Raw genomic sequence first — 17,486 nt, forward strand, 5'->3', positions numbered from 1 at the left:
AATCCTTTCCCCAGATAGGTAACCAGCAAAGCAGCCTGGTTTAAAAGACATCTGGATTCTGTACAAATTTGGAAGGGGAGCTATTTTGATAGACATTTTTGCATATACAGTGGTACCTCGGGATACGAAATACCCAGGTTACGAAATTTTCGGGATACGAAAAAATCCCATAGGGAATTATTGTTCCGGGTTACGAATGTTTTTTCGGGTTACGAAAAACTTTTGGTGCTTTTTTCGGCTTTTTCGCACGGAATCGCGGCTTTTCCCCATTAGCGCCTATGGCAATTCGGCTTACGAAGGCTTTTCGGGTTACGAAAGCGGCCGCGGAACGAATTACTTTCGTAACCCGAGGCACCACTGTACAGTGGGCCCTTGTTATCCGCTAGGTTTTGGTTCCAGGACCCCCCATGGATACCAAAATCTGTGGATGCTCAAGTTCCATTAAATATAATGGTGTAGTAAAATGGTGCCCCTTATATAAAATGGCAAAATCAAGGTTTGCTTTAGGAATTTAAATATATTGTTCAATATTGTTAAGCTGTGGATGGTCAACTCCATAAAGAAGGAATCCATGGATATGGAGGGCCAACTGTACAAATACTGACCAAGGCAACTTATAGAATATGTTACCATAAGGATAAAAACAGTTACTGTACTATCCAACTGGGTCTAGAGCCTCCAGTGTTGCTAATGTTGGTATGGTTCTTTTGGGGCAGTAGCTATGTTTTGAAGCATAAACCGAACATAAACTCTAATAGTTTATGGAATGCAGATCATACTTATCTGATATTAGGCTTCTTGGAGTTAGGCATAGGTTGAATTCAGAGGTTTAGGGAGTCTGAAGAATAAAGCTACTTTGCTTCATGGAAAGTGATCTAGATTTTGTCATAAACAGGACTACCCAACTTTCAAGGTATATTGCATTCTTGTTTCACAGAGTGAACTCATTTTGTCTGGTGTGAGCAGTAGGCTTAGTAACAAACCAGTCACCACATTTTATCTAGTACAGGTAGCAGCTATGGAGTGCACTGATAGATTGTGCTGTTCTTGGACTTAAATATTTTCAGACAATATGCTTGTTCTATATGATCCAACACTAGGACATAAATGTCATATTCAAAAGCCTCTAATCAAAGACTAGTACTAAAGTTATGAATGCACAATCTGTATTGCTTTTGAAAATCAGAATATACACAGGCACTAAAGAAAAATGTATAGTGGAAATGTAAATCAATTTGCAAGTTTTAACCATACTCAGTCAAGGATTTCTGTTTATCTCTCTACACTAAACCTGATCTGTTCATGTTGTAATATAATATTCAGGGGAGAAACTGGGCTTATTTGCAGATCCTTAAACCAAGTATGACAAAGCAAGGCTGTATTCAATTGTGAAAGGACCATGCTAATAAGCCATGATAGCAATAAGAAAAATAAATTCTCAGCAGCCTCCAAACACAGCAGTTAAACTGCTTTTTAAAAGTCTCTTCAAATCTGTAGTGCAGATGTGTCAATAAGAAAAAAAGACTCATCTATATGACCTTTTAAGAGAGCAATCCTAAACGTGAGAAGGCCAACAGATAACAACTCTGATCTCAGAAGCTCTGATCTCTCCAAAGCCTTGCCAGGCACTTGCCAGCAGAACAAAAACAAAGAGCATATTTTCAGCTGTTTTTCTTTACGCAAGACTTTTTTTAAAAAAATTCAAAAACTTCTTCTATTGCAAGCAGTAAAAGAGAAGGGTGTTCAAGTATTTCCAGTACCATCTTCCCCCAAATCAGGGGAATGACTGGGGACTAAAAGGGCTGTTTTTACAACAAATATCACATCCTCTCCCTGTCTGCCTGCCACCCCACCCCCAACATATGCCACTCACACTGGAATTTAGATCTGGGATGAGAGGTCAAGCAAGTGTATGTCTGGCATCTGATCTCTCCAGCCAAGGTTTGGAGCCTTGTCCAAGGCCTTGGAGACACAGATCTGCTACTTTCTATCATATGTAGAAGTTATTCCCATGACCACAGTTTTGGGTTACTTTTTATTACAGGTTAGATTTCAACTATGAGAACCTTCATCTCTGGGAACTTTGTTATGAAAATAGAATGCACTGATTTACATAGATGTGTATGGGTCCATCCTGCACCACTGTTATGTTAAGTATCACTGCTTGTCTCTCACAGTCTATAAATCTAAGATAACTTCAAAAGATATCAAAAAACAAGTCTACAGCAATTATCAGACTGAAAGTGCTGCCACAAGGGTGTAAGTAGACTTCCCTTCAGTCATGGTTCAGATGAATGTTTGCTAGACTTCTTTCTTCTTGAGTATTAATGGACCCACGTTGTCTCCTGTTGATTCGTTATGCTTATTGTGAGAGCCATCACAGACAGGGAACTGAAAATGGAGAGGAAAAAGTAAATAAGAAGAATGTTTTGGACCTAGTGTAGTTAATCTGGTGAACACACTAGCTAGAATGAGACAACCCCCAACTCAGCTAGGGAGACACAAAAAAGACCTAGGTTGGGGGATGTTCAGAGATTAACTTGAAACTCTGAAAAGACATACAGCAGACTTAAAGGAGAAGTTGGCAATAGTCTTTTCTGCACTAGGGTGCAGCTGAATTTCCACTGAAATGCTCTCCGGCCCATTATTTTTTCCACTACACACTGCTGTGTCCATTTGTTGTGCCTATCCTTCCCTAGTCTTTCCTAGAGATTTTTTTCAGAGTATTTGCTGCTTCCTTTTTATAGAGGTGCCCTTCTCTTGATTCAATTTTTCTTCGAATTAAGTAACTGTGCATCACACATACATTTCTGTTCACTATAATCTACCAGGATGCAAGAATAATTGGGGCACACATGCTCCATCCAAACATCATGTCAAACCACAGTTTAACTAGAATTTGGCTTGAAGTCCAAATAAAAAAACCATGGCTTGTGACTGGTTAGTAGGAAGCTATGAAGTAAGTTCATCAAACAAGGTTTGTGTTCGTTAGCTGCATCTGGAAATGCAAAAGCTGCATCTGGAAATGCATCTGGAAATGCAAAAGCACAACAAATGGTAAATTTAAGATCCAAATTGTGGTTTTGGGTCTAAAATATGGTTACTGCAAACTATAGTGTGACCCAGTACAAAGTACAGGGGTGCATGCCTCTAGGCACGGAAAGACTACAGATCCCATCATCTCACACCACTGGCTATGTTGGCTAGATTAGATGAGAGTTACAGTCCAATAAATTCTGAGGAACTTCATGTCTTCCAACCCTGCCACAGGACATACTCTAGAACCATGTTTTTCCAACTTTAGTCCTCCAGATGTTTAGGACTTCAGCAGAATTCCTGACTGATGGCCAAGTAGGCTGGGGCTTCTGGGAGGTGAAGTCTAAAACACCTGGAGGACAAAAGTTTGGAAACCACTGTTCTAGAAGTTCATGCAACTGATATCTTCAACAAGAAGCTTTTTTACCCTAAGGTCCTTGAAGGGCAGAGTATTGTTGAGAACAGTCCAGGGGAAAAATATCTAATCATGGAACACATCTGGACATGCAGATGTCTAACAGCATGTAAAGGGAAACATCTGTGACAAAAAAAAATCATGGGGATTAATATTCAAATGGAAACAATGACAATCTGTGGGGAATCTCATTGCATGGTCATAACCATTTTAAAAAAAGGAAATTGCTTTGTATCACACAAGATGATATCCAAGTAATAAAAAGAGAAACTTGAAGACATATTGTGAAAGACCCACCGTTTTTGAGCGCCAACATCTGCAGTACACTGCTTTAGTGTGACACAAGTCCTCAATGTTGATTTCATTCACTACTTTGGGATTCTCCTTCTGGATCTTGAGATTAATCAAGCTATCCTTCTGCTGTTTCTTCTTGGGAAGGAATGGACGAATAGCAAGATACCCAAGTAGAGCAAGGACACCCAGAAAAGGCAATAGTCGTAGCCATTCTGAAACTGAACACATACCATACACATATTAGAGACAGGCAATCATCATTGTGGACAGTTTTTAACATCGGCTGCTATCAGCATAGCCCCTTGTTATCTGGTACCTTTTCATTACATTTATATTTTGTCTTTCCTCTAATGATCCAAGGTAGTTTACATGCCCTTCCTCCTCCTCACTACAACCCTGAAAGGTAGGTCAAGTTAAGAGAGTGTGGCTAGCCAAAGGTTACCCATGGGTTTCTTGGTTCAATGGGCATTAGGATCCAAGTCTCCCAAATTTCAGCCCTAGCATCCCAACCACTAATGTTTATTATGATGAAGGGCAGCCATAACATACAGTGCTAGATATCACTTCCTTCTAGTTCCTGGTGCACAGCATCAACTACGTACTTCCTAGAAGTAATGTTTCTTGTGTAACTTCAAGTCATTTCTGACTTATGACAACCCTAAGGTGAACCCAACACAGGGTTTTCTTGGCACGATTTGTTCAAAGTGGGTTTGCCTTTGCCTTCCTCTAAGGCTGAGAGGGTGTGACTTGCCCAAGGTCACCCAGTGGGTTTCCATGGCTGAGCAGAGATTCAAACCCTGGTCTCCAGAGTCGTAGTCCAGCACTCAAACTAGTAGACTATGCTGGCTCTCAGAAGTAACATACTGATAGGAAAACTCTCTATGCCAAGTGCTAGAACAATGAAATAGTAGCTCCTAAGGGTTCTCTGTTGTGGCACACCAGTTGTGGAATACCTTCTCCTTAGAGGCCTGATTGGCACCAACATTGCTGTCATTCTGGTACCAGGTGAAAACAAAGTTGTTCACTAAAGCTTTTGTGGACTAAGGCTGCATCAGCACTGCAGAATTAAAACAGTATCACATCACTTTAACTGCCATGACTCAATGCTATGGAATCCTGGGATTTGTAGTTTTGTCAGATAGTTAGCCTTCTCTGTCAGACTTTGGTATCAAAACAAACTACAACTGCCAGGATTCCATAGTAGTCATGGCAGTTAAAGTGGTGTTAAACTTCATTGATTCTACAAAATGGCAGCAGCCTAAGTGGTTTAACATAAACTATCAAGTTTTAAATTATTTTAACCTGTTTTAATTTTTAATTCAGCCTTTTTAAATTTTTTAATCTGCTTAATATGCTTTTAGCCTTTTAAAAATCAGTATTGGGGAAAGCATGTTAACGTTGAGGAGGAGGAAAGAAGAGAGAAGAAGAAGAACAGGAGGAGGAGTAGGTTGAAGAATGGGAGAAGTGAAAGGAAGAGAAAGAGGTTGTGGTAGTGGCTGAGGAGGGCAGATCATCATGAAAAGGCCATTTTGTGTAATTTGTACACTGTAAACTTGGCCTGTTCATTTCAACACAAATAGGAAACGTGGCATGCACAATGTTCTGCACTAGTAGTAGTGATAGCATAAAGTTCCCTGGTGTTGCTTAACTTCTTAAAGTCAACAGGTGTCCAGAGCCAGTGAGCTTGCTGGCTGGGAAATTCGGGGAATTGTAGTTTGAACACTAACATTTCCAAGCTCTGGTTCTTACATAATCTTTTGTCTTGTCAATGCCATTGTGAAAGATACCTATTTCATCAACATACTGGAAGAACAAGTGAGATGCTAACATTTTGAAGAGAGAAGCTGTATAGAAATAAATGATGGAACTCAAAAGGGAGATACTGAGTTAAGTAGTTCTATAATCTGTGGGTTCAGTATGTAGTCTCTGAAAGCATCGCTTCACTGATATAGTAAAACAGATTTTTTTTCAGGACAATGAACTAAATCCAAAACTGTCAAATTGTTTGGGGTGGAAAAATACAGTTGGTCCTTCTTATCCATGGATCTTTTATCCACCAATTTAACTATCCACAACTTGAAAATATTAAAAAAATATACATTTTAAAAAGCAAAGCTTGATTTGGCCATTTTACTGTATATAAAGGACACCATTTTACTATGCCATTGTATCCACAGATATTGGTATCCATGAGGTGGAGGAATTCTTGGAACAAAACTCCAGTGGATACCAAGGGCCCACTGTACTTATTTCCTGACTGGGTTGGAGCAGTGGGAGAAACACATAACTTTCTAATTCCTTTACAAAACAGAATATGATTCACTTAACTCTGCACAGATTAACAAGAGGCAATCCAGATGATCAGCCAAATTGACCTAAATGAGGTTGAAGACAATTTGCTGTTTGAAGGGAGCTTATATCAAATAAGTGAGTTTTAAGCTATAACAGCAGTTCCAAATGTCAAAGATCAAATGTGAAGGAACAGGCAAGCTTCTTTTTCTTTCCCACTGTGAAGTCTTGACTGCCCCAAAAAGTAGTGTGCTAATCCACTTCTCCACCTTCCAAATGGTGCAATAAAAGCAGCTGTCCATCTTTGTTGTGCAATTGCAGGGGGGGGGATATGTGTAAATGTAGAGCCACTCTCTATTTTATTTATTCAAGAGAAGCTTTTGGCTTCCTAAGGAACTTAGTAACAGGCAAAATGTGCTTGTGTTTATTTTTGGTTTGATTTGCTTGTTCACAGGCCAAAGAGAAAAAGAACTACTGTGCAAGCACAGTAGAGAGATTTCAGAATGCTGCTTTGGAACATCTGAGAATTTGAGAACACAAGAGCCATAGAAAACTGTCAAGTGTACAGAGAGCATTTGCACATTAGGTTCTCTAAATAGGCTACTTCTTGTTGTGTGCCTTCAAGTAATTTGATTTATGGTAAGCCTACCACAGGGTTTTCTGGGGCTGAGAAAGTGTGACTGGTCCAAGGTCACCTAGTGGGTTTCCACGCCACATGGGGAATCAACCCAAATCTAGAGTCGTAGTCCAATGCTCAGATCATTGAACAATGAAGACTCCTGTTCATGCATAATGCCAGAGAGTGGACCCCAAAAAGGGGGGGGGATATAAATGAGACAATGTGTTATACCAGGGGTCGGCACTCGGCACCTCCGGCCCGCGGGCCGGATGCGGCCGGCGGAGGCCATTGGAGCGCCCCTGACTGCTGCTGCCGCCGCTGCCGCCTACGGCGGTCGTGGCTTTTTGCGGCTCTGGACGCCGCCATTTTTTTTGTCCAAAGGGCGGCCCAGAGGCGAAGTCTCGCGCGACCACAGAAAAGGTCGCGCGAGACTTTGGCCTCCAGGAGGCCCGCTGCAGCGCCGGAGCCCTCGAATAGGGCTCAGACGCGGCAGCGGGCCTCTGGAAGCCGGGGCCGTCACTGGCGCCGGCGGGGAGAAGCCGCCAGAGTCAAGGAGCCCCTCTGCAGAGGGGTTCCATGGCCCTGGCCGGCTCTCCCCGCCGCGGAGGGCTTCCAGAGCCAAGGAGCCCCTCTGCAGAGGGGTCTCCATGGCCCTGGCCGGCTCTCCCCGCCGGCGGGAGGGCTTCCAGAACCAAGGAGCCCCCTGCAGAGGGTCTCCATGGCCCTGACCACTCTCTCTCCGCGGAGGTCAGCCAGAGCCAAGGAGCCCCTCTGCAGAGGGGTGCCATGGCCCTGGCCGGCTCTCCTCCGCCGGGGAGTCAGCCAGAGCCAAGGAGCCCCTCTGCAGAGGGGTCTCCATGGCCCTGGCCCGCTCTTCCGACGGCGGGAGGGCTTCCAGAGCCAAGGAGCCCTCTGCAGAGGGGTCTCCTTGGCCCTGGCGGGTCTCAACAAGGAGTGTGTTTTGGGTGCTTTTATGCAACAAGTCTCCCCTTGCTTTGACAATGATAGTGTGATGATGGGGATGAGATGAGTGAGCTTGAGAGCCATGCAACTATGTTTCTGAAGCTGAGAAATGTCACCTTCCAAATGTGTGTTTGTGTGCTTTTAATGTAACAAGTCTCCCTTGCTTGACAATGATAGTGTGGTGGTGATGATGATGAGTCAGGTTGAGAAGCAGCAACTACGGTTTCAGAACTGAGAGAGTGTGACCTTGCAAAGTGTTTGATTGCTTTTAATGCTAACAAGTCTCCCTTGCTTTGACAATGATAGTGTGGTGGTGATGATGATGAGTCAGCTTGAGAGGCAGGCAACTACTGTTTCTGAAGCCAGAGAGGTGTCACCTTCCAAAGTGTGAAATGCCACAATGTGCTGTTTGTGTGGTTTTTGAATGCAGGTTGGGGGGGTTTTGTCCAGAAAGGGACCGAGGAGAGGGCGGGCACACGGCTCCTCCTCCTGCGGGGCTCGGTGGAGGCTCCGCCCCTGGAGGGAGGCTCCGCCCCTGGAGGGTGCAAGCTCCGCCCCAGCATGCAGCCCGCCCCCGGAGGGTGGAAGCTCCACCCCTCGGCTTCGGCCCCCAACTTGTCCGGGGACACGCAACCCGCCCCCTGGCTCCAAAAGGTTGCCTACCCCTGTGTTATACAGTCAAAGATGAAAACAGAAAATATGACAGAAAAGCATAGATTAAAAAAAAACAATACGTCAACAGTTAGGAGCACATGTAGAAACAGATACATCACATCTTCATTTTCACGTTATAATTTCACTGTCTCTTTACAATCACAAACACATTAGGATAATATGTACAGCAGGCCCTTCCTATATGCGTATGGCAAAAAACGCATAAGCTCAAGCCCTGTTTGTTTTAATTCATTCTTCAGGGGCTTGCTGTCAGCGTGGCCTTGAGTTCATGTATAGCAAGGCCACGTATGGTGCAGGCGCACTGTATCATCATTTAAGCTCTATTCAATGGCAGATTTATTCACATATTATTCCTTTATTAGCCTATGAATTGGAAAAATATCCCAGAATACATTCTGCCTTGTAATGTGTAGCATTTTTATTGTTCTCTTGTTTGTTGTTACCCGCCTTGATCCAATACAGGGAGAGGCGAGATACAAATAAACATTATTATTATTATTATTAATGCAAAACAATAATTTTAAGAAGCATACCATTGTGAAATTAGCTATGGCATTCTTTCCCAGAATAAAACTATCACTGCATAAAACTATGACTGCTTAAATAATTAAAGTTTAATACTGCTATATCTGTTCAGGTAGATGTGGGTCAGTCCCATATAAATTCATAATGTAGATGTGAGCTGATCCCATATATATTTATAATGAGGAGCATGGGGGATCCCATTTGTAACATATTCATACAATACATCTGATGACAAATCCTTACACATATCTCTAACATTTAAGATGAATTCTGCTACATTTATATTCTGCCTTTCTTCAAGTAGCACACATGGATTTCCTATGCCATCTCCTATACAGACATTGACCAGATTGATAATGCCTAGATAAGGCACTTCTGTGTGTGACTTTAGACCATGTTCCTTTTCTGTCCTAAAGACCTCAGAGCCAAGATAAAATACAGTTGCCCAGGACAATTAATGTTGTGTGCATTTTGTCCATCTTGGTTAAATAATGTAATCAACCTTGATAAAGCAGGGAGCTGTATAAAAACTTCCTTTGTCTCCACTAGGTTCTGGTTGCTAGCATAGGATTAAAGGATACAGGTTTTTCCTTGGGTTGGTGGAAACATTAACCACCCCATTGCCTCATACAAATAACCAGGCCTTTAAAATACAAGGATAAACCCAATCTCTTTGAAAAACGACACCCTACTGTGATCTTGAAAACACTTTTTTTAAGCAAGGAAAGGAAAGGAAACAATACTGAAAGCAGCCATAAACTGAAGAAACTGGGCCGCTCCTTTCCCATCTTACTGTATTATTCAGAAAGTAAAAAAAGGAACACAGGACAGTTCAGAGATCCGAATTGTGTCTGTACAATCTACTCAACAAGATAATGGAGACAATAGAATAAAGGAGAATAAAGGAGAACCAACAAAGGAATTAAAATGAAAAGATTGCTGAACAATGGATAGGATGGAAACTTTTCATAAAAACACTGATGGCAGGAAGGGCTACAGCAAACAAAGGAAACCATTATCTGGTAGGTGTATACTTGGGAACTAGTCCTTTCCAGCTAAATTCATGGAAGTGAATGACTACTGCAGAAACCCACAATGGACCAAATCAAAAAGCGATGCTATCTGCAGATCCAAGTATTACAAAGATTTGAAGGTTACATCCTGAATTACAGTCGGCCCTTCTTATACACGGATTTTTTATACACAGATTCAAGCAAACACGGTTTGAAAATGTTCAAAAAAAGTATAAATTTCAAATATCAAACCCTGATTTTCCATTTTTTTATAAGGGACACCATTTTGCTATGTCATTATATTTAATGGGACTTGAGCATACACGTTATCCATGGGGGATCTTGGAACCCCAGCGTATAACAAGGGTCCACTGTATATTTTCCCCAAGGTTTACAGAGAGTGTTTCCCGTTCCAATATTTGGTAATTGCTAGCTACTACTGAATACTGTCCTCCAGCTCCATTGGCAAAACAATCTTGCAGACGTCAGTGAGATGAATAGCTAGAGCAGTATTACAAGCAGATGTGCAACCTCAAAACAAGTTAAGGGTTTTCCAGCGGGAAAGGGGTAGTGATAACTTTACAAGAAGCTTCCATGGCATAATCTCAGGAATAAATCAAAAGACTCATACTGATCTGTTCTACAGACATGTGTTTTTAACAGACTTATGGAGACTGCAACAATGATACCTTATTAATTGAACTTTATCTTCAACAAGGGGACTCACTAGTTGGTTCCACCTCCGACTCTGTGAGTCATACCTAAAGATTTTAGGTCCCTGTGTCATACTTACTTGCTAATTAGCTTACTTGCTGTTCACCGCTATGATCTTTGGAATAGCGGTATATAAACAAAACATATTATTATTATTATTATTATTATTATTCCTTACCTCCAAAAAATTTATGTCACACACCATCTGGCAATGCAGTACTATGAGCCAATTCAGCACTATATTGAAGATGAAAGACCAATACATCTACCATAATATACAGAAACCAAAAAATGCAAGCATGGGAAAAGCTGCATGAATTCCTGAGGAATCATTTGGCTCATCACCTTACAATATATTTACAAAATTAATATCGCACATGAATGCTTCTCAGTTCGGTATATTTGCACTGTGTTATTACAGGCTGTGTATCCTTTAATCAAAATGCTTCGGACCAGAAGTGTTCATATGTCAGACTTTTTCAGATTTTGGAATATCTGTATGTATGTGTATTTGATGTGTTTTAAGGATAAATCCTGTTAGATATGTGGACAGTTTCAAACCCCTAGGGGTCATCTAGCTAGTCAGTGCTGGGGACACAGTACTGGACTAACAATGTAATATAAGGACAAGCAACTACAGTACATCACATCATTTCCAGTTCCCTATTTGGGCTGATTTTGAGCTGTATTTCTGGAGGATGTGGGGAACAGGAGATAAAAAGAAGCAAAATATCTAATTTCAAACAGTTTTAGTGTGCATAGAGCCATTCTGATGGCAAAAAGTCACACAAAAATAAGCCGCCCAATTAAAAAAATTAGGGGATCTGGAGGTTTTGAAGGTGAACCGGGGGCTTTTGATAATCAACGAAAATGAGGCTGGGGCTGCACCTTTCCCACCCCAGTATAACCCTATTATATCTATCCACTCCAAAGTCAGACCTACTTAGTTTTTAATGAGACATACTCAAGCCAAGTAAATCTAGGACTGCAACCTACTGGTAACTATATATTTTGCCTACACCAGCCTGTTGATTCTTGCATTCATAACTTCTTAGGCAAGTACAAATAATAAAGCAATTGTATTTATATTTAGGCTTTCCTTACAAAGTGTCTGTATTTCTAAACGAATGTTCAGCGGGAGCTGAACCTATTCCTCTGACTCAGTCATAGACACTTTGCAGAGAACTGATAAAAGCTGTGTAGCTGTTATTACCAGTTTAATCAATTATAGCATTATAAAAAGCAGAGTCATCATGAGACACTGGTGTGCATTTCAGCAGAGTTGGGAACATGAACAGGAAATGAAAGAAGGAAGACCTAACTAGAATGCAACACAATGCTCATTTAGCAACACTTATTTTGTTTTTTGCTTCTTCACCTTCCACTCACAGGGATGAAATTTACATTTATCCTTCTGTTAAAATCGTGCACTAATGTGTAAGCATGGCAGAGAGAAAATAATGTGTAAAAGCAGCTCACAATCAGAGTCGGTTTATCTTGCAAATAGTGCTTATGCGAAAAATGGAAGCACTGTATATACTCGTGTGTAAGTCTAGAAATTTTAGTCAAAAAAATCGACCCAAAAAACCCGACTTGACTTATTCATGGGTCAGTTAAGTGCTGTACTTTAACTCTTATCAAAAAAAGGAACCATCCCCTGGTGAAAGGCAAAAATGTAATCTGTCCTGGAAGCACTGAGCCCACTCTACTTTCTCATCCGTCCAGTCTTTAGGTTGAACACAAAACAGTTATGCTTGCTGGAGGTTTGTAAGTTCTCTGGCATCATTTTCCTTTTCTTCATCCTTTACATCATTTGCTACATGCCCCTAAGCTTTACTCTTGACTTATCCACAGTTTGACTTATGACTATCAAAATCCATAATTTTGGCCCCCTAACCTGCCCCCAACATATACATGAGGTCCACTTATATATAGTTGAGTATATACGGTAAGATATTTTCCATACTGTATTTTAGATTTTCTTTGTGAATCCTAATGCAAACCTTAAACATCAGATGTAGCAAGAAGTGAACTCCAAACAGTTTATTACCTCACAAGTATGTTTAGCATTGCAAAATATAGACTCCATGACCATAACTCCATCACTGCCCTTCCCCTGCATGCCTTTTTACCGTTTTTGCTCATTAAAAAAGCTACCATTATGCCTATGTATCTTTTTAGTAGGCCTAATTGGTATCACCACAATATGAGCCTAAGACTGTAATTCTATGGACAATTATCTGGGAATAAGCTCAGTGTGATTTGCTTCCAAGAGCTGTGTGGAATCCAGACCTTTCGGAAATTATTAATGCAAAATAAACAAAATCTCAAAATGGTCACACGGATACAGCCAAGGACTTTCTGAGATACAGCCTAGTTTCCCATATAACTCTGATCCTGAAATTTGGCCTTTGGGATGAAACGATTTTCCAACTCTCTGACTCAGGTTGCATCTACACTGCAGAAATAATGCAGTTTGGCACGGCCATGACTCAATGCTGTGGAATTCTGAGAGTTGTAGTTTTGGGAGTTATTTAGGTTTCTCTATTAGAGAGCTCTGGTGCCACAACAAAACACAAATCCCAGGATTCCATCAGATGGAGTCATGACAGTTAAAGTCAAGTTGCATTAATTCTGCAGTGTGGCAGCAGCCTGGACTTTCACCTGAACCACAAGAGCACTTCATATGTTCTCACAATTGAGCAGAGACAGTGTTGCGTACCTCTACCAACAGTGACACCTCACTTGCATGTCTGTGGAAGGGTCTAGCACTCACTCAGTGAAGCACAAGACCCCTGCTCACAGTTTGGTATCCTAGTTCTTGCTGGTATGTGAGTTTCTGCAGGCAAATATCAACCACTGCTGCTAAGCCACTGATGTAGGCTGACCATATGTACTGTTTTAAATGGGACAGTACCATTTTTTTCATATTTCCAGACCATTCTGTTGTTTTAATATAAATGTCAATTTTCTAATCTTTTTTTAAAAAATGCCATTTTATGTTGCAAAAATGGTTTGAAGATCCCTGTTTGAAATTGTGGTTGTCAAAAAATTTTTTGTCACAGAGTGTGAGTTTTATGATAAGGTGTGGAAAGACTGAAATTTGCTATGTAAGATTACTGGTACTTCGTCGGAGAAATATTCATGATACCATAATGATGAAATACAGTCCCCCCTCTACGTCAACCTAAATTTTTTGTCTGAGTTCTATCACGGAATAATAATTGTTAGCTCAATATGTTCATGTAATAAAAAATTTTGTTATAGTCTTACTTTTCCTTGGATATGGAATATTACATAATCCTATCCCTTTCTTGCCACCCCAAGGGACAATGTTTGTCTCAAGGAAATATGGTCATCCTACACTGATGCCAAAAGTTAGCTCAAGAGCTGAATGAGTTTACAACAGACAAAACTGGCAATCGAGTTTTAAAAATGGATCTGAGGGTATTCCTTCCCCCACCGTTTAAATCTGATAGCTATCTTCCTTATGCTTTACAAACTGAGAAATAAGATTACAGTCAGGAAAAGCATGCAGAACAGCATTCCTTTTTTTACTGGAGGACTTTTTCTCCCTCTGGCCTTCAGGTTGTATCTGTCCCAACTAACTCGTTTTTAACTCCCTTGGCCATGTAGAGCCTACACAACTGTTATAACATGTAAGTGAAGTCTGTTTACCTTTCTAGAACCTTTAGATGTACTGTATTAGATAGTTCGACCTGCACACAGTTCACAGCCGGAGGGGGAATATAACAGGGGAGGAAAATCAAGTTAACCAAAATGCTATCTGTTTAGAAAAACAGATCTAGCTTATAATGTCGGGGATGCTTTGTCTGAGAGTTCCCGCATGGCAAGGGGTTGGACTGGATGGCCCTTGCGGTCTCTTCCAACTCTATGATTCTATGTATCACTTTCATTGATAAATTTTGGCAGGAGAAAAAAGAAGTCAACACACAATTTTAGGCAGTTACATTTGCACCATAACCATTTTTCTTATTGTGTCAGTATTGTCTCTCTCTCTCAGTCCTGAGAAGATAAAGCATAGAAAAGCAGAAGAAAAGAATGTGGCCTCCTCTCCCAAGAGAGAAATAGCACAAGTTGTGATATCTTTCATGGAAAGACTAAATGTTTAAAGGGAGTTGCAAGTTTTTAAACCCCATGGCTTCACTGCTAACTACAGGCTTCTATGGAGTTCCATGGCCCAGAACAGAAGTGTATTTCTCATACTTTTGACTAGTAGCAGTTCTTCCAGAACACATTTGCAGCTTTGACTTTTGCAGATTTTGATTATTCATGGATTTTATTAATATGTTCTCTCTAGGAATATCTAGGTCATCCAGTGAAACTCTATGGTCAACTTTAACCAAAAGCCGCACTGAAGGAGCTAGAGATTCCCAGAGAGAACACTTCTCTAGGTATTTGTAGCTCCTCCAAGGCAATTCTGTGGCCAGTGTCTGGCAGATGTTGACCACAGAGTTGCACTGGAGGACCTAGAGATTCCTAGAGAGGTGTTGCCTCCGGTAAAAACAGTGTTTTCGTTATTTGCGATTTTTCCACATTCACGGGGTCCTGTGCCCCAGCGAATGCAGAGAGATGAGTGTATAAAAAAGTCTTTTCCAGTTCTCCATCTAAGATTCTTAACTGGAAATGTTGGAGGAATGCAGATGCAAAGTTTGCACTTTGCCAATGAGCCAGACAATGGCAGACAAATTAAAAATCCAACTGCATTTCTCTCCATCTTTGGGATCAGAATGACTATAATACATTGGGCGCTCCACATTTGCTGGGATTAAGAGTGTAGGACCTCTGAGAAAGTGGGAAAACGACAAATAAATGCAACTTTTTTCTTACTAGGTCCTCCTCTAGAGTCAACATCCAGAGAATTGTGATGGAGGACCTACAAATGCCTAGAGAAGTGCTCCCTCTAAAACACTTCTCTAGGCTTCTCTGGGTCCTTCATTGTGTCTCATGGTGCTGAGCTTTGTATTTTTAAATGGTTTCTGTTTTTAACCAGATTACATTTTTGTTACTTCAGTTACTTTTTAACTTTGGCAAACTGTGAATTTTTAACTATGTTTGTTTTAACTAGTGTAAGATGCTGGGTGTATCACAACATTAGACTGGACTCAGGACACAAGAGGCCATTGTTAGGATAGAATACGGAGGAACTGGGTGGTTTCCGACTGTCAAAAGGGTCAGGCAAGGTTGCACTTTATCACTGTTTAACTGGCTGGCCTGGCCAGATATGACAACAATATGGACTTTATAGAAGGCTTTTATATCAGATTAACTTATGTATAGATTATTTATATAAGATCTGAAAACCAAGCGCAGTGTAGTGTTTTGTGAATTAGAGGATGACTCTGGAGACCAGGGAATTTATCAGGCAAGGGGAATTGGAAGGATAATCCAATGGCAATCCGAACGCAATCATGGGGTTAATGTTATTGCGTGATAGACTACCACACGCAATTTCGGGCAACAAGGAGTCAGTTCGAATGCAACCCACCTTTCTTTTCATTTGAAATCAAGGGAAATCCCTCCCATGAGATAAACTCGCAGGATCCGAGTCCCCTCTTGGCCATGGCAGCCCATTGGGTGGCCCTGGGCAAGTCACACTCTCTCAGCCTCAAGGGAAGGCCATGACAAGCCCCCTCTGAAGGCACCTTGCCAAGAAAGCCCCTGAGAGGCTTGCTTCAGGGTTGCCTTCAGTCAGGAACAACTGGAAGGCACGCAGCAGCAGCAGCAGCAGCCGCCAGCCTCCAAGTGCTGCGGGGTCCCTTTGCGTTCTCCTTCTCGCCCTTTCCAAGGGATGATGGTGACCCTGAGGCCAAGCTCTCTCGGGTTCTCTTGGAACTTCCCAAGGAAGCCCCAGGAGAGAGTGGACCCGAGTTTGGAGCAGAACCAGAAGAAGACCCACCGCCCCCCTCTCTTTCCCCCGCTGCCCCGACCTGTCAGGCGGAGGAATCCCCCGATGCTCTCCGGGAGCGGGAGGCGCTTGAGGTAGGCGGGCAGCTGGACCTTGACGATGCGGGCGAAGCTCTCCAGCACCATGGCGCCCCTGGCAGCGGCGGCAGCGGCAGCGACGCCCTCCTCCACTGGCCCGCTCCCTCTCCCTCGCCTCACTCAGGGCCACGCCCCTGCGCCGGACTGAGCATGCGCGGACAGAGACGGGGACGGAGGAGGGAAAGGAGAGCAGGCCGGAAATGGGGCTCCCAGGGAGTTGACTCCGCCTCTTCCGGGGGCCAGGGGAGGGAGGAGTGGGTGGAGCCACGAGGGGGCGTGGCCTCTCTTTAGAAGGGTCTTCTTGCAGGGGTCTTATGCAAGCGCTGAGGGAAGGGAGGGGAATTAAGGGAAGCAAGAAGGAGAGAGGGAGAAAAAAGGAAAGTGGAAGGAAGGAAGGAAATGAAGGAAAGAAAAAGGGAGGGAGAAAGGAATGAAGGAAGAAAAAAAGTGGAAGGAAAGGAGAAAATGAAGGGAAGAAAGAAAAAGGGAGGGAGGGAGAAGGGAATTAATGAAGAAAAAAGAAAGTGGAGGAAAGGAGGAAATGAAGGAAAGAGAAAGTGGAAGGAAGGAAGGAATTAAGGAATGAAAAGAAAAAAAGAAAGTGGAAGTAAAGGAGGGAAGGAAGGAAATTAAGGGAAGAAAGAAAAAGGGATGGAGGAAAGAATTAAGGAATGAAAGAAGAAAGAAAGTGGAAGGAAAGGAGAAAATGAAGGGAAGAGAGTGCAAGGAAGGAAATTAAGAGAAAAAAGAAGGAAGGAAGAGAGAAAGGAATTAAGGAATGAAAGAAGAAAAAGAAAATGGAAGTTACAAAGGGAGAAAATGAAGGGAAGGAAGGAAATTAAGGAAAAGATAAAAAGAAGGAAAGGAAGGAAATTAAGGGAAGAAAGAAAAGGGAAGCAAGAAAATTAAAGGAAGGAAAGAAGGGAGGGAGAGAGAA

General features: G+C 42.0%; 1 protein-coding gene across 1 annotated transcript; it reads right to left on the reverse strand.

Moving 5' to 3' along the window:
- Positions 1–1,149: 1,149 nt before the first annotated feature.
- CISD2 (CDGSH iron sulfur domain 2) lies at positions 1,150–16,687 on the reverse strand. The gene is made up of 3 exons (XM_042469975.1): positions 16,495–16,687; positions 3,749–3,963; positions 1,150–2,391 (listed from the first exon to the last, which is right to left on the reverse strand). The coding sequence occupies exons 1-3, from the start codon at positions 16,595–16,597 to the stop codon at positions 2,302–2,304; spliced, it is 408 nt and encodes a 135-aa protein (XP_042325909.1). The 5' UTR covers positions 16,598–16,687; the 3' UTR covers positions 1,150–2,301.
- Positions 16,688–17,486: the final 799 nt, after the last annotated feature.

Source organism: Sceloporus undulatus, chromosome 5, assembly GCF_019175285.1.
Source record: "Sceloporus undulatus isolate JIND9_A2432 ecotype Alabama chromosome 5, SceUnd_v1.1, whole genome shotgun sequence".
Taxonomy (NCBI): Eukaryota; Metazoa; Chordata; class Lepidosauria; order Squamata; family Phrynosomatidae; genus Sceloporus; species Sceloporus undulatus.